This window comes from Amblyomma maculatum, chromosome 1, assembly GCF_055883805.1.
Source record: "Amblyomma maculatum isolate TAMU_Amacu chromosome 1, ASM5588380v1, whole genome shotgun sequence".
NCBI classification, from domain to species: Eukaryota; Metazoa; Arthropoda; class Arachnida; order Ixodida; family Ixodidae; genus Amblyomma; species Amblyomma maculatum.
The window spans coordinates 274275965-274296936 of NC_139344.1; the positions used below are offsets into that span (position 1 = coordinate 274275965).

At 42.4% G+C, this 20972-nt stretch overlaps 1 protein-coding gene across 2 annotated transcripts in view; it reads right to left on the reverse strand.

Annotated features, from left to right (window-relative positions):
- The window catches only part of LOC146206585 (trypsin-1-like), a 76822-nt gene that overhangs the window by 28772 nt on the left and 27078 nt on the right, over positions 1–20972 (reverse strand). The window contains exons 2-4 of one of the 2 annotated variants that reach the window (XM_084591325.1): positions 9362–9389; positions 6377–6465; positions 865–971 (exon numbers count right to left, since the gene is read on the reverse strand). In XM_084591325.1, coding sequence (XP_084447451.1) covers positions 865–971; positions 6377–6465; positions 9362–9389 — 224 coding nt within the window. The remainder of the gene's footprint in view (positions 1–864; positions 972–6376; positions 6466–9361; positions 9390–20972) is intronic. The other variant, XM_084591324.1, reaches the window with a different exon arrangement.

The following is a 20972-nucleotide window of genomic DNA, read 5'->3' on the forward strand; positions in this document are numbered from 1 at the left end:
CCGCACACAGGCGTTTTTGCAGTTCGCCTCCACCAAAATGCAGCCGCGGCCAGGATCAAATCCCGCGTCACTATGCCGTATAGTCGAGTTCCTATAATCTTTGAACTCTGTTCTGTATTCAATGCAAACACAGGGCCGCTCTTAGAGGAAGGCATGGGGGAGATTTACACCATGCGCTTCTTTGTCAGAATAATGAGGGCTAGTGTAAAAATCTTTGGGAATGAGTCTTGCGACGTTTTCGTCGCAGTTGTCTGCACGGTCTGGTGGCAAAGGCGCTAAGATCTATTCTATGTCTCGTGAAATACCAATGTAACAGAGTCCCTTTGTCCGCGTGTCACGTGTGATGAACGTGAATACGGCGGCGCCCCATCGCCACATTCATTTGTGGCACCAAAAGATGGCGCTGCGGCGAACTACCCCGCTTAAGAGCAAATGCATAGTGCAGGGTGTCTTTGAGCGTAGTCAACTGAGCTGTATGCACGCGAGACCGCGGTTTCACCTGCGAATATAAAAATGCTTCCTCCTAGCTGCTTTCTCGCAGTTTACAATTACTGCCACTATCGCCATGGCGGCTGACCACGGCTAAGGAGGCCAACAGGGACAGAACACACGTGCAGTAACGAAAAAAAAAAGTGTACAAAAGTATATTTTTAAAGTATACCTAAAAAAAAAATAAAAGATAAAGTATTATTATACGAAAAAAGAGCTAAATGCAGAACGACCGGACAGGAGGGAACGCAAGAAGCATGGACATTAATAGCGCAAGGACAGAGGAGAAATCTATAGTAACGTGTCCATGTTTCCCTCCTGCTTTCCGCATCTGCGGCCCGAGCCAAACCCAGGCGGCCGCATAGGAGCACTCACTTCTTGAGGCAGTGAGCAGCAGTGATGAGGTGCCTCTCAGTCATCATGCTGGCGCCACAGAACGCAAAAGGCCTGGACAGTCCGGTCACATTTTTCTGGAGGCTGGCCTGCACGAGCGAAAATATACATTGCGTGCAGATTTGCAAACAGGCGACCTCGATAGTTTGTATTGAATGCAGCGCACTGCAACAGTCACTTCGTTCAAGCTGAAATGCGCGTTAATTTTTGCTTTGTTTGTAACGCTCTTTCATAGCTGGTAGTGACCTGCGGAGATAGCTTTTCGGAGACGTCGTAATAAAACATAATTTTCTTTTTAAGCGGTCATTGGTTGATCGTCTTTCAGTACCGGTATCGAATTAAAGCTGAAGTAACTGATCTGCGCAGTTGTCATAAATTAAAACAGCACTCTATCTACTGCGCAAGACACCTTTCTACAGCAATTTTTGATCAATTATGGTCTTTCTTATGTGAACCAACTTGTGGACCACGGACGTAGGTACCGTAAAGAGAACAACAAGCAATTAATTAGAGTCTGGGGATATCAGCTCATGTGTGACATAGATACAAGTAGTGGCTTTGTCAAGTACAACAGAAAAAGAATGCGCAATAAGCTTTCTAAACATGAATCGCTAAATACGGCGACCAAGAACAAAGCGTTGTTTACTGTTTGAAGCACGGTACATACTGACTCGGCTTCAACTATACATTGTCATTGCAAGGTTACATCTTGAAACTGAGCCTGCAGGAAATGCGTACACGGACGATAAAGAACGTCGGATAAGGACGAAATGAAATGGCGGAACTGCTTAAAGCTCTGGCGAACCTAGTTTTCTGTTTATTTTATGAAACATGAGAAGAAAATGTAACTGAACGGTAATTATAGAATCACAACAAAGCACGGCGAAATTTCTTGAACTTTCCTCATGTAGATATGGTATGGTTTTATTTCAGTGGGTGTGCGTTTTTCGAACCAAGACTTAACCCGAAACTGGAACTGAACCGGAATCGAACCATACCCATATTTTTTTGCCATCATAAAACTGAACCGGAATGAAAAGCGTGAACCGTCCAAAATTGGGATATTATATAGGCTCACTTTCGAAACAGCACGACACACTTCATTTAGAAAAGAGAAAATCACAATATTACCTGTACATTTAGCCGCCGAGAACTGTGCTAGGATAGGCAGTGAGATATTAGTACCCAGTTGACGAGATAACAAAAACTCGCGGCACGACTGCGATACTCGATAATACGCTATTACAGTGCAGCTGTTGCACGTGATTTCTGCGAATAAGCGAAGTTTTGTTGTTATTTTTGCATTTTAACGCCAATGGAAGTTATAAAGGACTTTTCCACAGCTTGATGACGTTGGAAGCTTCTGCGTCGGAGGCCGTGAGCCGCGGGCTCCTCGTAGTTTGGGTTTTCGCAGACGGGCCACTTTGACGTGAGCGGCCCGAACGACGGAAACTCACGTACGCAGTCACCTTTCTCCTGGCATCGCCACTGAGCTTCTACTTCGGAGGCGCGCTTGGCTCAGAGGGACTCGTACCCCCTCGTAAGAACTGGCCCGAGTGGACTGCTGAGGCGGAGGCGAACGCCGTCTTGGTGATGATTTCACAAACCCGAGTACCAACCAGATGTGTTGAGAAGTCAGGTTAGCGATGGCGTATTAACTTGATGCAGAGACAAAACCAGCCTTTTATGCTGGACTCACGTGAGTTCCGATGTCATGATTCTGAGAAGTAGGGAGAAGCGTTTTGTCCCTCATGTGAGTGATTCATGGTCATCTAATGGGCGTGTGACCTGATACGCTGCCACCGTCGTTGACGCGCGCTGTACGGCAGAAGAGCTATTACATATTTATTTATTTATTTACTTACTTAATCCCTCAAAGGCCAGCATATCGCTATGTGTTAGCGTTACCGTTTACAGGCTAGGACGGTGACATCCTGCGCATGCGCAGCCATTACCGAAGTGCGAGCTCTTTAAGCGACCTGTTTTAACGTTTCGAAGAGTTAGCGGACCAACATGCATGGCAGTATGCTGCTCTCCCGCTTCGGACCAAACGCAGCATCGCAGTCACATTATTCGGTGCGATATTTCACTCTAGACGACTGCATTCGCTTTCATTTTGCGTACTCTCACACCCCACAGCATAAGTGACCACTAAGCAAATATTTTTTTTTCTTTTTTAGATAATTGGTGATTTTCAAGCTGTTAACCCTGACTGCACACCGTGAGCATTCTCGGTTATTACAGCAGTTCAACATTTTGTCAGCTTTAGCACTTCCCTCTATTTTTGTGATTTCTGTTCTTAAAGAAAAAAAAAAGAAGAAAAGCTGCTTATTGGTAATAAGCAGTCACGATTGGTAATAATTGTAAAAAAAAAATGAAGATGTTTCTCCGTCTATAGTTACAGCGCTTTGACTTTCTGTCACTAAATAGCGCCGCTGCCCCCAAATGCGACTCTGCAGCAGGGCAGATCAAAAGTATACCGTATGCTCACTGTTATATGGTCATAGCACTGTTTACAGAGTTCTAAGCTACGCAGTGAGCCAATTGCTTCGAATTCGGGGGTATTTATATATTATTGACAAGAATGTGGCATCTGTTTGCGATTTTTTTTACAATATTTGCCTCAGCCGTCATCATCCTTTTTTTTTTTTTTTTTCTGATCAGTAACTTTGAAACTGCCGGCGGTAACTATAGATAAGGGGCAAACGTGTTTTGCGTTTAGAAGCGATAGCCGGAAAGTTCGTCGCCTGGCAACACTATAATTGATGTCGTAAACACAGTAACGATATGCTATAACTAACTTTTGTTGGGTTTCAGTATATATCGGAGACACGTAGACATATACCGGATTAAGGTAGCAAGCCTGCATTTCACGCACGGTTGCACGGCGTGGTGTTCGCTGCAGGAGGCGTACGCTAATACTCCTCCACCGGTCGTTGATTCCATTTAACAGCTGCGTTGTAAAAAATGAGACTGAGTGGCGCCTGGAAGACAATCTTGGCGCTTCCATAACGTGCTATCTGCCACCATAAAATATTTTAAAATCAGGCCATGGGAAGACCCCCCTTTTATCTACTTGCAGAAAGTTTTGATGGAATTGATGCTGTAACTCAAAAGCATCCAGTAGGAAGCAGCCTTCTCTTTTCTGGGCTCTGTTCAACTCATACGCGATACATACATGCATGGTGCGGCGGGTCGGCTGTACTTTGTACCTTTCGATCGGAAACATCAGCTACAAACCATAGCAGTTTTGTTTTTAGAAAATTGGAGCATTAATTGCTACTTGCAGGCGACGGAAGTAAGCACGGAAAGGCGGGTTTGGGAGGTAGTAAGACGCACCCACACGCACAAAACTAAGCCGTTACTCGATTCAAGACGTTTTTAATTTCCATCCTTTAATGAGAGGGTGCTGCCGTGACGGGGGAGAGGGTAGACGCACTGATTAATCAAACATCACTAAAAATATTGAACTGTACATATTAACCCAGAACAAAAAAGCGTCTGAAGGCAAAAAAAAAAAAAAGAGCATGACAAGACTAGAGACATAAAAAATGTGAGCGAGCGTCAATTGAAGTCAATACATGCTTCCGTCGCAGCAAACGAAGTCTTGAACATTTTTTTTTTTCTGACGCGATGTTTGACCGCGAACACTTCCAACCAGCTACTCTATTTTGGTGCCTTTCTTTCAGAAGCATAGCCACAAATAAACTAAACTTTCGGAATTTCTTCGCATAAAGAAAACGTAAAATTTAGGAGTGATTTATTGTACCAATGTTTCGGTCGGATTCATATTTCTCTCGCCGATCTATTTGTTCTATTGTTTTCTCTTCGCAATCGCTTCGTTTATTTAATTCTGCTGAATCAGGCTTAGTGTGGCCTTTTCCCTGCAAGTGGCGGGGGAAGTCCTCCTAAGTGAGCCAAGCTGGAGAATGAAGACAGACGCTGCTCTCCTATAATGCTATCGAACCAAATGCATTCCTTTTTGGCAGCTTGGAGAAAAAAAAAATGCTCCTTCTGGCGGATATTGCGTACGACAAATTTCCGTCTTATGTTAGTAAGTAGCAGTCTCATACACGGCTTGTCTTGATAGAGATGTTCTCGAATGTCGTTTTTACATGAACGTAGCGGGGATGCAAGAGGCAGCTTCAGATTTCAAATACCCGAATAGCAAGTGGGCCAATCAAAGCTTATCAGTTTATCGGAATTCCCGGCTGTCGCCGTAAGTTCGCATACTTCTTGCCGCTACCTAAATTCAAGTAGTTAAGTCGAAGCACCTCGCGTAAAAGAATTTGTTTCTTTTCGATTTTTCAGACCGACGTCATTCAAGAAGGAAAAACGAAGCGAAAGCAGGGCTTATTAGGAAAACGTCTACGTTTAAACATTTTTTTTTTTACCCTGATCCAGTCGAACTTCTTTGAACCGGTTCGAACCGAAACAGAGTGTCGCTTCAGAGCCGAACCTGGAACTGAACTCAAAGGCATGAACTCGAACTAGCCCGAACTCGGACCTAACCCGAAAAAAATTGCGGTTCGGCACTCTGATTTTTGTATCTTTCCTAATGCTTTCCTTTCTTCTTGAACCGCAGTGAAAGAACTCGAAGTCTTTCGGCTGCGACCAATAGTGGGCCACGGTAAAGAAATTATTACCTTTAATTTGTCGAAAATTAGAAGGCATCCATAATTTTCTCCATTAGGAATAAAATACGTGCTCAGAACGGTGCCTGTGGTGACATCTGAGTACTACGAAACCACTCTTTATTGAAGTTAAATTACGCATGGCCTGCATTTATGGTGTATTCTGTTCGTAGCTGTGCCTGTTCGGCGAAGGTGTACATGACGTGTCGTTGGAACGATATCAATGATCAGAGGTAATGAACATGTGACTGGGAGTGATCTCTCTCAAGGTGGTCTGCGTCATCGAAACACGATCGGAACTACTCAGCGTACTCAGGAACACAAAAGCACTGGCAGGTCGGGAGTGTTTAGCATATATTACTCCCCCCCCCCCCCCCCCCTCCCCGGCACTATCAGACGTTGTTAATAAATAAAAGTTGATTTATTAATTATAGTTAACGCTTCTAAGAGAGCGAGAACTGTGCCTAGTTGGTTGTACATGCTGTTTCTTGGCGCACTAAATTCTTGCCGAAATAAAAAGAACTGGACACGAACAAGCTAGCTAATTATTAATTTTGTTTCCAGATAATTTACGTCCACCATGGCAGCGAATGTGTTCTTGAAGATGCTTTTTTTTTTTTCTGCGTTTTAGAAATTTTGGAAAGTTCTCATTGAAAATTAATACTAAGTATTGGGCTAGTGCCGGTCCACAGAAGTAGAGTGACTTTCAAGAAGGCAGCTTTCTCTTTTGCCAACCACAAGTTTTCGCTCCAAGTTTGTGGCACTGCTTAGTAATTGATTTACAGATAGATCTGTCAGCGCACGTCTCCGAAGAGCCGATTCGTATACCATCGCTGCTACCACTAAGAATGTATACGTACCATGAATGGGACGGGCTCTCCGGCGTCTCGTCCTCCGACGACCCTCTTCGCACGGTGCAGCGCCGTGGGATTATACCCACACATTGGCCCTGCATTCAGAAAATAGCACAGCTTTTTTTTTCTTTTTTTTTTTCGTGGCTTACCGCACGTTTAGTACATGTGGACTACAATGGCGCTTTGCTATAGCGTCTATACTTCTCGGCATTATTTGCTGCTGAAAAATAATGTGGATAACTCACGGAACTTGACACTTCGCCGGTTGCGCAGAAAATTAACTCAGATGTGAGGGGAAATATGGCTCAGTCTTTCCAAACTTAATGCGGTCAGTTTCGGTGAAGTTGTCTCGGCAGTCGTCTCAGCTATACGTCTCCCCGGCAGGTTACAAGTCGAACTGATCCGTTGGAGAAAAATGAAAGCGCTGAAAACTATACGTTTACAAGGTGCAAGTTAACTGCGAAGCGAACATGTCAGATGTCCAAGATACAACGCGAACTGCGAGACCAACGAAAAGCGCACTTACAAGAAGACGATTGAGCGCTGCATTAATATGACCGAGCGCCATATAAACTTACCAAGCGAATAAGCGCGGTAGTTGAGCTGGAGAGGAGTTCGAGGCGTATGCAGTATAATATTTATGCAAGTCTTCCGCTTTAACCGTTATTTAAAAGTAACCACGGCATCTTTGCACATGACGACCCTTAGGAGCATTCGAACCACACACAACTTACAAAGACGTCAGCTACAATAATCAAATTTGCAAAAAAAAAAAAAAAACCCTATATGGAGCGCAGGCGTCTCCGGTCGACACGGAGCCTTCGTGCTTCGCACTTGTACTGCGCAGGCTATTTTTATCTTTAATTGACGAATCTGTGCGTAGTGCAGAAAAACTCAGGGAACGGAAAGACGACCGCTGCACCTAAAGGCGCCGCAAATTATTTGCACCGAGAACGTACCGTGGACTCCTGAAAGCACGTACAGCTTTTTTTTTTTTTTAAAAAAAAAGGTCAACGCAACTAATCAGAAAAAAACAAAAAACAAAACAAAGGTGATTCTTTCCGTTGTGGCACTGCGGAACATTGCTTCGCATGAACGTGTGAGCGCTGTGTTCCCTTCTGCGGAGTGCATACACAACCAATTGAAGCAACAATTCACGCTTGATATATACTTCCTAGTGTCGCAGGGACCCCATTTAGCGAGAGTTTTGAAGCAGCTGTGGTCACGCCATAACTTTCGTGTGAGGCAAGTGTCGCGCAAGTACAAGTCAGCACAAAGCAGTGTTGTCTCAATGGCAGTATTTTATCGCTTTAGGTAATTCATGTGGCGTCACTTGCACCGGTGTCAGGAATACTGGGAAAATAATTACGCTTTCCGGTGCGGCGACTAATGTATGGCATATGGCGCTTAACGTACTGGAGGGACATGGGCCTTGAGTGACGCCGTAAAGGCGGGTTCTCGATTAATTTATTAATTTCGACCTCCAGCGGTTCGTTAAAGCGCTCTGTCTTCTCGCAGCGTAGGGGCGCCTTGCGTTCCGCCTCCATCAAAATCCGCGCCCTCGGGCTTAGCAATCGAGCGCCTATCTACTGAGCCACCGCGGCGGGGCAGCATGGCTAATAAACTGCGACAGCTTTGCCACTCCTTGCCCAGCCTTATGACTGATTCACACTGCCCGTAAATCGCACGCTACAGTTTTGGAAGCAGGTCTCGAAGTTACAAAACATTTTTTTAGGTTGAAGCGATTAACTTTTTTCTTTTTTTGTGGTAGATCACAGTAGAGGAACGTGAGATGCCCTGAGTGCGCAGTTAGTCGCCGGTAGCTGCACAGTTTAGCGCAATCAGAAGGTGCTTACTTGGTTAAGTGCTCTATTTTTATAAGAAAGCGGAACAAAGTGCCCAAGCTTAGCTGTCCGCTTGGTTTCCGTGGCATGTAGAACCTTCACTCTCTCTGCTAAGCGACCATCGAACCAGAAAAAGTTTGTTGACCTCATTCAGCCGAAAACAGATTGATCGTCTTCACCACTGACTGCGACTGCACAACCAGTACAGACTGTATACCGACTGAGCAACTCTGGTGGCAGCTGGGAAGATAATGTTATTATTCCAGCCGCACGTTTTTGTGAACGCTTTTATCGTGCAGCGTGGAAGCAGATAAAACGGATGACTCCATTTTTACGAGACGGGAACGATCAAGTGGTTCATGCAAAATGAATTTTTAGGTAGCGCTTCTCACTGAAGAAAAATCACAGGAACATCTAATTACATCACATGTTGGCAATGGGATAGCATTAGAAGCTGTTTACACGTTTACATCAACCTTTGTATCGTTTTTGACGGCAGCGTTCGTGGACCCCTACACGTCTGTTTGCACACAGCCAGGCGTATCGTCGGGTCATCTTGCTTGCGGTTAGATTTTTGCCTGAAAGTGTCCAGAGGTGGCGACGCGGACGCATTGAAGGTACAGCGAAACTTATACAGTTGTCACTTCCGGTCTAGTTACGTCACCTCCCTCCAGCCAATGGGAATTATCCGGTCTAGTGGCGTCACTTACCTCCAACCAATTACCAAATTTTTGTGAACGATTGTACATTTTTTTTTTTTTTGCCGATGAAGCTCCTATCGTAATCGCATTAATCTTAAACATGACCATATATGAGAACGTGACAAAGTTAAACCTTAGTTACTGGCTCTACACACGTTTCAGTTGGGCTGCAGTTATTAGGTAGAGGATGCCAAACTTCTGGCAATGGCTTGGCGACGTTGTTTTCACACGCACAGAATGCGCCTTCCTGTTGTGTGAATATTTTTCCAGCAACCTTACTTCTCGTAGGCTAGGTGATGAGTTATGCCCATCATCTTTATGCGAAAACTCGGCATTTGACGAAATCGTTAGTAGCACACGCCAAACTCTTCGCGTTTCGACGTGCTGAAAGTGGAATTTTTTCCCCCTTTTTTATAAAATAACGTCGAGTGGTATAATGGACTTACGTGGGTCAGCGGTGTATTTCTCCATGAACTGCAAAACAGAAAAAAAAAGTATATAAATTAGGATGTTAATCTTTCTTTACGGCCAATTAGATAGCCGCATAAGGGAATTACTGTAGTCTCAGTGATTATCTTATGTGTATATAAATTAGGATGTTAATCTTTCTTTACGGCCAATTAGATAGCCGCATAAGGGAATTACTGTAGTCGCAGTGATTATCTTATGCGCTGAATAGCCCAAGTTGGTTAAAGTAGTCGCCTAGGTCGTAATTAAATAAGCAACACCTAAGGATCGCAGCAACATATAATGCGTAGTTTCCATAGCGCTTCTTTTGCAGTGTGGTGTCTACGAACATCGTGACACTCGACGCTGACCGCATACAAGTGTCCCCAGAGCGCTCCCCTCAGAATTAACGATGAGCGACCCTATGAAAAAGCCGCAAACATGCTTTACAGCTCTTCGTCTGACGACATGTGGCCGAGGGGATTTGAGCTCAAAGTTCTTGCCTTTTGCTCACCATATAGCTTCTGTGTTTGACGGTGGAGCTGACTTCAGCAACGGTGGTTCGCCTTTTGTTAACGCGTGACGAAACTCGCTCGGGCTCTGTCGGTCCGTGAGCATGCTTCTGTGTGCACCCAAACCGAAATAGTAAGATTCAAAAGTCGAAGCAATGATCGGCGAACCAACACCGATCTTGCAGAGTCCAATGGCCACTCCTCGTCGTTTAGGTGTGGCTTCCCCAGCGGCACTAACCTAGGAATGACCTTACCGCTTATGATATGAAAGAGCACTGGACAAGATAGGTAGAGGGGGGAAGCCTCAGTTCGCAGCCGAACCAACGTTGCGACAAGTTGACTTGTCGAAACGTTAGCTCGACCTGCGAACTGAGGCTTCCCCCTTCTACCCTTGTTCAGTGCTCTTTCACACCGCGTGTCTACCTTCTTCCTCTCGTTCTACTTTACTGCTTATGAGTGTCACAGATGCAAGGGAGCTACTAGTCCCGCCCCGCATGGCTCAGCAGCAGACCCATGGGAGAGACAACGCATTTATCTTCATTTTTCCCATCTAAATGCGGACATCGCGTTCAGAAACGAAGGGCGCGTGAGAGGTCGTGCTAAGCGGCGCATTGGCCAGACCGGGAAAAATGGCGCGAAAAAGGCACACAGAAAAAGCGACAACAGAAACAGCAACAAAAACAAAACAAAAAAGAAAACAAAAAGAAAGAAGAAAAAAAAAACGGGGTGGTAGCGTAAGGGCTGAATATTGAAAAATTTTCGGTGGGTATTCACTATTATTGAACAACGCCTACATGGATTTTACTAGCTGCAGTAGCCCAATAACAACGCTATTATGTCTCTTTCTTTCTTGGCCGCTTATTTTTTGTTGTATATAACTCCGAAATAATTGATGAATGCTGCAGCGAGTGTCTCCTGTGAATTGACAAGAGAGAATCGGCATTATGATAACGGGCAGCAACCAAGCTGGCTGTCATATTTAGTTGACGCTACGCCGACAGGAAGGCAGCTAAGGCTCACGTCGCGGCACCGATTCCCCGCAAGCAACACAAGGAATTGCACCCAACCTGTCCAAGATAAAAGGCTGTATACTTCATGAGTGCGTACGGTACTCGGTGGACGTGCATGGAGAACAGTTAATTAGCTTGCTGCGATAACGGGCCGAGGAAGTCTAAAAAGCCCGGCATGCCTGGACGCTGGCTGAATACCAATCGCGAAGGGAGGCTCTGGGGGTGTCCGGTTGAGCGGATTTCTACCGGGTGGGCATGCCACTTGGCACTTCGCCACCGCGGCCGCCGACGCGGCATGTCCGCGCGCCCTTAGCGATTGCGTAAGAGTCAGGTCTGCGAAGTTGTACTACCGATGAGGGAATAATTCCTCTGTCGGTGGGCTTTTCAGAGCTCTCGTAATTGAAAGGAAATTGAGCAAATAAAACTCCAGATGAGCATCAAGATCATGTAACGTTAAATAAATCGTTGTTTATGCAAGCGCTGGCGTGGACCGGGTTCTGCATGAAATAATGGTAATAACAAAAACAAGCCAAAAAAAGCTTTCGACAGACATGCGGAGAACTCGGCACCTCCGCGGAGAGGCAGCCGATACTCATGAAAGAAATGGCATGCGGTTACGGGAGCGAGAAGGAGGAATGCAGCTGCGTGACAATGTTCCGCCATGCGCGCCTAAAAATAAAGCTTCTGGAGTTAAATTAATCAGATTGTATCTCATCGAAGCACGAGTGTGCCTCGCCGTGGAAGCGAAGAGTATATCTAACACGTTGAACCGAATGCTTATCGAGTCTTTCGCAAACTGTGCACCGACCTCGTAGAGCTCTGCGGTGTTCCTGTTCGAGGAGACGACACATGAGGACTCTGGAAAGTGCAGCTTAGGCGCCTTTTAGCACACGAGGATATGTAGCTTCAAGCTTTGCATACCTTCACTGAATCGTCCCATGGACGGCATATTATCCCGGAGTCTTACGGACAGCACTATCCGCGGTACGGTACAGGCGCCAAACTCAGACTGATACGGAATTCCATGAGGACATAACCGCTGTAATCAGAATACCCCGTGGAAAGTCGGCTGAACAGGCCTCGTTTTTTTTTTTTTTTTCTACTCGGCCGTCATCCCAAAGTAATGCACCCACACTCCAATTTTGCTTGTGTATTTTTTTTTTTTGGAAAGGAGCAGGCGATTATAGCACGACGCATGATAAAGCTAGAAAATATTAATATTAATGCTACCATCTCCGAGCCTTCTTGTGGACGTCTATAATTATCGCTACCATTTATGGCTAAAATTTCAGTGGCGAGGTTGTTTTTTTCTGTTAAAGATATGGAAAATAACCGCCCAAAAGGTTTATTGGCATGTCAGGATAGTTACGCAATGAGGTTGGCCAAGGCGTGAGCACAATAATAAGAGCTTGCCTTTCAGTTTTGAAAAGCTCGAATTAATTAGCAGTGATGGGAAATAAAGAAGAACGCCTTAAATTATTAGATACCTGTCAATCAATACTCTCACAGGGCCCACTCTACGGTTTAAAAGCAGCAGAATAGTAAATGCCTCTGAGTGACCTTGCTTCGGGCGTAGTTCTTTGCTTTCGGCGAGCAGTTACTTCCATACGAAATAACCATTTAACACTTCCTGACTGCACTGTAAAAACTGCCACCGTTTCTGTCTGTACAATTTGAGCCGGAGGTTTTGTCGCCGACGCGTCGAGAACGTGCCGTTATTCGATTAGGATGACTGCAACGCAAGCGCGTCAATCATTAATGCAGGGAAGCGACAGCTAACCCTTCGAAAATATCAGAAACAAATTTAGAAAATTCTTCATTCTTACTTGTGTTTAAACACTTGGTTTTATGAATATGGATCAACAGTCACCGTTGCGCTCTGTCGCAGGTATCAGGGTTTTGCTTTATATGGAAAGTCGCCGCTCGACAGGTGAGTGGAACAGTGCGACACAATACACATGTAGTACCTCTGCTTCCTGGAACGTGCCCGACGACGGCGTTCTTCTTTGACCGGCGACGCCGAGACAGGCACGCTGTCTGCTCGCGTGAGACACCAGCTGCATTACAACTTGCTCGACAAGCGCAGTGTTCACTTCCAGTCACGTCGGGCGGTTATCGACATCAGTTCCTCCCTCGCGTACTCGGATGGGCGAGCATTGAACTGTTTGTGTTCTGCTCTGAGCCAGCTGGCAGAAGAACGGACGGACTGCAGGCAGGGAAAGCAGCGTTCTTTTCTTTCTTTTTTTATTTCGTCCACACTTTCGCATCATGTCCTTGGCATTGCAGTAAAACTGAAAGCTGAACTAGTTGGTTCATAATTGGAGGCAAATAACCGCGCGGCTTTTGCTTCCATTTCTCGTGATTATAATGTAAACCTGTACTTTACGGTGACACGGGTGAGTTCCCCAGCTGAACTTTGAGAGTACTCGTTTGCCCGAGCGGTCTCTTGAAGAAAACTGAAACCTTCATAATTAATTATTTACTTTGTCTAAATCAAATTCCTGCCCCCAGCGGCCAAACGACTCCCAAGCTCTTCGCCATTCATCATTAGCCTATTCTGCTCTAAATTTGTATTCCGCAGCGCATGTGCCTGCTTCACTGGATATGCGTCATTAAATTGTGTTGCATATGTTCCTGAAGGCATCCGTAGCACAGAGCATGCATACGAAATGTCATGCAGTAACAACTGTTGGACGACTGCAAAGCTTGTTGTGCACGCTCGTACGTACTTCTGAATCACGTTTGAACACTGACGCACCAGACTTGTGAGTTTCGCAACATGTCCACGTGACCCTCACCGTTAACGCAGGGCGCACTATGGACGAGGGTGGCGATGTTGATCACTATCAAGGTTAGGTTACATGCAATCGAAATACCCCCCTCAAAGTATAAGACTGGACAGCCGCTTTGTCGTAGCTCCGAACTGATAGAGCACCACAGGCGACATACGGAGCTCATGGGTATACCGATCATAACGGCGGCATGAAGTTTTTTTATCTCTATTTCCTCTCAAATCATTTTTCAGTCTAAAATTATTACACTACTAATTTCCAGTTGATCAACACCACAAGTTTTGAAAAAAACTTGAAAAGTTTCCTTATGATTTCCTTGGATTCGGTGACTGTTGACTTCCTCCGTATCTATGCATCAGCAGTATGTATGCTAAGAATAGAGGTGAAATTTAAACAATAATTTTAGACTTTACACTCATCTAAAACCACACATGAGCATCTGTTCTTTCCGCGTCCTTTCCTGTGCTAATCATATTGAGGGAAATGATGGCAGCTTAAGTTCGCAGAACGCAGGTGATGTCATTAGCCGCGAGCAGCGTGCGCCGTCTCAACAGTACATAAATGTTGAGAGGAAAAATAACAAGAGGCTAAATAATAATAATAATAATAATAATAATAATAATAATAATAATAATAATAATAATAATAATAATAATAATAATAATAATAATAATAATAATAATAATAATAATAATAACAATAATAATAATAATAATAATAATAATAATAATAATAATAATAATAATAATAATAATAATAATAATAATAATAATAATAATATAATCAATCAATCAATCTTTATTTATTTAATGTGCGCAGGAACAACCATGTGGTCTTTGTGCTGCAGCACAAATAAAAAAAAATAATAATGAAAAAGCACGAACATGTTTACACACACAGAGAGAACACAAAAAAAGAAATAAATAATACATGAAATGAAACTAAGACGAAAAGTATCACGGAAAGTAAGCAAACAATGAGTAGCATCACTTATATACACAGTGAGAGAATTTTTTAGCACACCAGGAAAAAAAAAAAAAAAAAAAAAGAACGGTAGATAGAAGAGAAAAAAAAACAGATAACTGACATTGATTATAGTAATATAGAAATATACATAAAATAAACAACCATTCCAGGCGCAACAAGTGCATGGTACTTAAAACACAGGCTAGAAATACAGAATAATACAATAAAGAAGTAAAATTAAACAAGGGACAGTAAGATTCGAATATAAAGTTTAAAGTTGAAATATAAGTAAGAAACGGATAATAAGTAGTTCACGATACAGACAGCAGTGAACAGGAGAAAAAGCAAAAAGTGAAGTAAATACAATGTAAGGCTAGAAAGTGGGAGTTATATGTGATAAAGTACTATTTAGAATACAACGCTACGAACATCCAATGTAAATGAACAGAGCGAGTTTTGGAAGATGTCAAGGTGAGGACAAAAAGAGTTAAATAACCACTGCATCCTGTCCAGAGGGGAGTGGGAATGAAGAGGAGAAACCTGAAATGGTCTGAATTCCCTCATGCTCTTTCGCGGAACGCGCAGTAGGATGTACTCTAAGAGCTGAGGGCACATAATGTGGCCATGAAGGAGTTTGTACAGAAATATGATATCAAGTCTGATACGACGGCAGTGAAGGGAAGGAAGATTCAGTTGGGCGCTCCTGGTGGAGCGAGAGGGGGAAGTTGCGCAAGGAAAGCGATAATGAAATATCCGTAAAAAATTTTTTTGTACTCTGTCAACCTTGTCCAAGTTCGATTTGCAAGTGCCATTACAAACAACTGACGCATACTCCAAGACCGGCAGGCATATGGACAGGTACAGTTTTAGGAACGGAAGTGGAGTATGGAACTCTCTCGAAAGTCTGCAAACGAATCCGAGTGTGCGCATAGCCCGCTGAGCAATGCGTTTAGTGTGAGAGGAGAAGCTGAGGGTGCGGTCAAAAAGTACACCAAGGTCATTAATTTCATCAACCCTATCCAACAGCACAGAATTCACAGAATAATGGTAGAGAAAGCTATGTGTTTTACGAGTAAAGGACACAACCCTAGTTTTGGAAGAATTGAGGGTAAGTCGATTGATCGCACACCAATCAGAAAAAGCAGATATGTCCGATTGCAACAACACGCAATCTTGAAAAGAATGTATTACCTTGAATATTTTTATATAATCAGCATAAAGAAGAAACGAGGAGTTCTTTATCGCCGAGGAAACATCATTAATAAAAACGGAGAAGAGAAGCGGGCCTAGTACTGAACCTTGAGGAACTCCACTCGTTGCAGGGTAAACGAAATAAGTCTGTCCATTGACACTGACAAAGCAGAAGCGATCAAGGAGATAGTTGCGTAGGAGGGCTACGAGAGAGACTTCAATGCCAGAGAGTAGAAGTTTTTCAAGAAGTAGTGAGTGAGTAACAACGTCGAAAGCTTTGCTCATATCACAGTACACAGTGTCAACCTGACCCCTCTGAAGGACTGCTGCAGAGGCATACGTCATAAACGTGACTAGGTTGGTAGAAGTAGAGCGACCCGACATGAAGCCATGTTGATTCGGTACTATGATATGTTTGAGATGGAAGGAAAGTACGCTTTGCAAAGCTAATTCGAAAAGCTTAGAGGTTGCACATAGAAGAGAAATCGGACGATAATTGGAAACATCAGATTTGTTTCCAGACTTGAAGACAGGAAACACGCGTGCCATTTTCCACACGCGAGGAAAGGCAGCATTTTTTAAACAGTTATTAAATATGGCAGTCAGTACTGGTACGAAGATATAACTGAAGGCTTTTATTATGGCAGCTGGAATGCCATCAGGTCCAGGAGACAAAGATGGTCTCAGACGATTAAGACTCTCAGTTATCAACTCCTCGTCAAAGAGAATGGAATTAGATAGTGCACCAGATGGGAGGCAAACGGAATCACAATGTGGATGTTTGTAAACGGAGGAAAAATGTTGTGCAAAACTGTCGGCAACATCCCGAATTTCCAAACCCTGAGAGTAACTAAGCTGATACTTAAATCTTATTTAATGGAACGCTTGCGAACGTAACGCCAGAACTGACTAGGACGATTTGAGGCATTCCTCTCTAAAGGCTCAAGATAGGAGTCGTAGTCCCGCTTGTATAAGCGTTTGCAAAGAGAACGCACACGGCGAAACTCATCTGCCCAATTGTGAAACCCAGGGCGTTTCGCTTTACGATGGGCCCGTTCCTTGAGCTTTAACGCCGTTATTAGTTCCCTTGAAAACCAGGAAGGGAACTTCCTACGCGTAGGAGTATGCAAAGGTATGTACCGACGCATACCATCAAGAACTATTTCTGTAAAGCGACTGACTTGTCCATCTGAATCATTAATGTCATTTAAAAGGGACCAGTCGACGGAAGAGAAGAAATTGAAAAGACCGACATAATCACCACGTGCATACGCGAAACGGGGCGAATTCCCCACCCGATCTGAATTAGTAGAAGGTGAGGCAGAGACAGCAGTAGTAACTAAAAGCGGAGGGTGAAATTTGTCACAGCGAGTCAGCGGTATGTCTGAACTCGAGACTCGAACACTTTCAAAATTCGATAGACAGATGTCAAGAATATTACCGCAACAGTTTTTATAATAATAATAATAATAATAATAATAATAATAATAATAATAATAATAATAATAATAATAATAATAATAATAATAATAATAATAATAATAATAATAATAATAATAATAATAATAATAATAATAATCAATCAATCTTTATCAATCTTTATTTATTTAATGTGCGCAGGAACAACCATGTGGTCTTTGTGCTGCAGCACAAATAAAAAAAAAAGAAACAAAAATGAAAAAGCACTAACATGTTTACACACACAAAGAGAACACAAAAAAAGAAATAAATAATACATGAAATGAAACAGACGAAAAGTATCACGGAAAGTAAGCAAACAATGAGTAGCATCACTTATATACACAGTGAGATAATTTTTTAGCACACCAGGAAATAAAGAAAAAAAAAAAACGAACGGTAGATAGAAGACAAAAAAAAAAAACAACAACAAATAACTGACATTGATTATAGTAATATAGAAATATACATAAAATAAACAACCCTTCCAGGCGCAACAAGTGCATGGTACTTAAAACACAGGCTAGAAATACAGAATAATACAATAAAGAAGTAAAATTGAACAAGGGGCAGTAAGATTCGAATATAAAGTTTAAAGTTGAAATATAAGTAAGAAACGGATAAAAAGTAGTTCACGATACAGACAGCATTGAACAGGAGAAAAAGCAAAAAGTGAAGTAAATACAATTTAAGGCTAGAAAGTGGGAGTTTTAAGTGATAAAGTACTATTTAGAATACAACGCTACGAACATCCAATGTAAATGAACAGAGCGAGTTTTGGAAGATGTCAAGGTGAGGACAAAAAGAGTTAAATAACCACTGCATCCTGTCCAGAGGGGAGTGGGAATGAAGAGGAGAAACCTGAAATGGTCTGAATTCCCTCATGCTCTTTCGCGGAACGCGCAGTAGGATGTACTCTAAGAGCTGAGGGCACATAATGTGGCCATGAAGGAGTTTGTACAGAAATATGATATCAAGTCTGATACGACGGCAGTGAAGGGTAGGAAGATTCAGTTGGGCGCTCCTGGTGGAGCGAGAGGGGGAAGTTGCGCAAGGAAAGCGATAATGAAATATCCGTAAAATTTTTTTTTGTACTCTGTCAACCTTGTCCAAGTTCGATTTGCAAGTGCCATTCCAAACAACCGACGCATACTCCAAGACCGGCAGGCATATGGACAGGTACAGTTTTAGGAACGGAAGTGGAGTATGGAACTCTCTCGAAAGTCTGCAAACGAATCCGAGTGTGCGCATAGCCCGCTGAGCAATGCGGTTAGTGTGAGAGGAGAAGCTGAGGGTGCGGTCAAAAAGTACACCAAGGTCATTAATTTCATCAACCCTATCCAACAGCACGGAATTCACAGAATAATGGTAGAGAAAGCTATGTGTTTTACGAGTAAAGGACACAACCCTAGTTTTGGAAGAATTGAGGGTAAGTCGATTCATCGCACACCAATCAGAAAAAGCAGATATGTCCGATTGCAACAACACGCAATCTTGAAAAGAATGTATTACCTTGAATATTTTTATATCATCAGCATAAAGAAGAAACGAGGAGTTCTTTATCGCCGCGGAAACATCATTAATAAAAACGGAGAAGAGAAGCGGGCCTAGTACTGAACCTTGAGGAACTCCACTCGTTGCAGGGTAAACGAAAGAAGTCTAATAATAATAATAATAATAATAATAATAATAATAATAATAATAATAATAATAATAATAATAATAATAATAATAATAATAATAATAATAATAATAATAATAATAATAATAATAATAATAATAATAATAATAATAATAATAATAATAATAATAATAATAATAATCAATCTTTATTTAATGTGCGCAGGAACAACCATGTGGTCTTTGTGCTGCAGCACAAAAAAAAAGAAACAAAAATGAAAAAGCACGAACATGTTTACACACACAGAGAGAACACAAAAAAAGAAATAAATAATACATGCAATGAAACTGAGACGAAAAGTATCACGGAAAGTAAGCAAACAATGAGTAGCATCACGTATATACACAGTGAGAATTTTTGAGACATCAGGAAAGAAAAAAAAAAAAAAAGAACGGTAGATAGAAGAGAAAAAACAACAACAAATAACTGACATTGATTATAGTAATATAGAAATATACATAAACAACCATTCCAGGCGCAACAAGTGCATGGTACTTAAAACACAGGCTAGAAATACAGAATAATACAATAAAGAAGTAAAATTGAACAAGGGACAGTAAGGTTCGAATATAAAGTTTAAAGTTGAAATATAAGTAAGAAACGGATAAAAAGTAGTTCACGATACAGACAGCATTGAACAGGAGAAAAAGAAAAAGTGAAGTAAATACAATTTAAGGCTAGAAAGTGGGAGTTATATGTGATAAAGTACTATTTAGAATACAACGCTACGAACATCCAATGTAAATGAACAGAGCGAGTTTTGGAAGATGTCAAGGTGAGGACAAAAAGAGTTAAATAACACTGCATCCTGTCCAGAGGGGAGTGGGTATGAAGAGGAGAAACCTGAAATGGTCTGAATTCCCTCATGCTCTTTCGCGGAACGCGCAGTAGGATGTACTCTAAGAGCTGAGGGCACATAATGTGGCCATGAAGGAGTTTGTACAGAAATATGATATCAAGTCTGATACGACGGCAGTGAAGAGAATAATAATAATAATAATAATAATAGTAATAATAATAATAATAATAATAATAATAATAATAATAATAATAATAATAATAATAATAATAATAATAATAATAATAATAATAATAATAATAATAATAATAATAATAATAATAATAATAATAATAATAATAATAATAATAATAATAATAATAATAAAACTCCGTAACCAGCGGTCCAAGCGTCACTCGGCCGACCGCAAATGATTCTGAAAAAGTACACTACACACCGTAGCATTTCTTAAACACACATCTACACAGCAGAAAGGTCACCAGCCGAGCCTGAAGCAGAATGCATCCCGTTTTTAAGATTCGAGATTGGAAAACTGCTGCCTCTCTCAGTGCATATGCAAGCACAGCGGCAGTGCCATGATCAAAACACCATTATTATTATTATTATTACCTCGGCCGTTCATGGAAGCGCATTGTCTCGGCACAAATGTGTTCACCTCTCTTTCACTCTGTTTGAGAATGTATCTCCTACTCTCGGTGGTCGCCTTTGTCCGGTTAGCCACATTATTACCACGCAGCCTTTTGAACTCTGTGCGCAAATCAAGTTTCTGTCGATGTCTCTCTTTTCTGGTCTAGAGGCAGTAAGGGCGGGCAGCGTTATGTACATACCTGGCAATCATGCGGGGCACATAAAGGACTAAACATAAGCGGCACAGGATCTTCATGACTGCCTTCTATGAATAGTCTGTCCAGCCAGCTATTTGCAAATTACTCGAAGACAGGTGGCCACACTTGTATTCTGGCCAAAGTGGGGTGCGGTTTCTAAGCGCTAACGCGCTGATAATCTAACGTACTCAGAGCACGCATTTGAGTTTCTTTCTTTACTACGTAACCGGAGAGTAGTGATTTACATGATTAGGCTGTCTGTGCTGCACCGCTAATTAAAGCGCCACGTCGCTCCTTCCAAAGTCGAGTGCTTGAATCTCAGCGGGGCCGATGGAGTTTTAGTGGAGGTGAGGTGCAGGATTGCTTGCGCGCCAAAA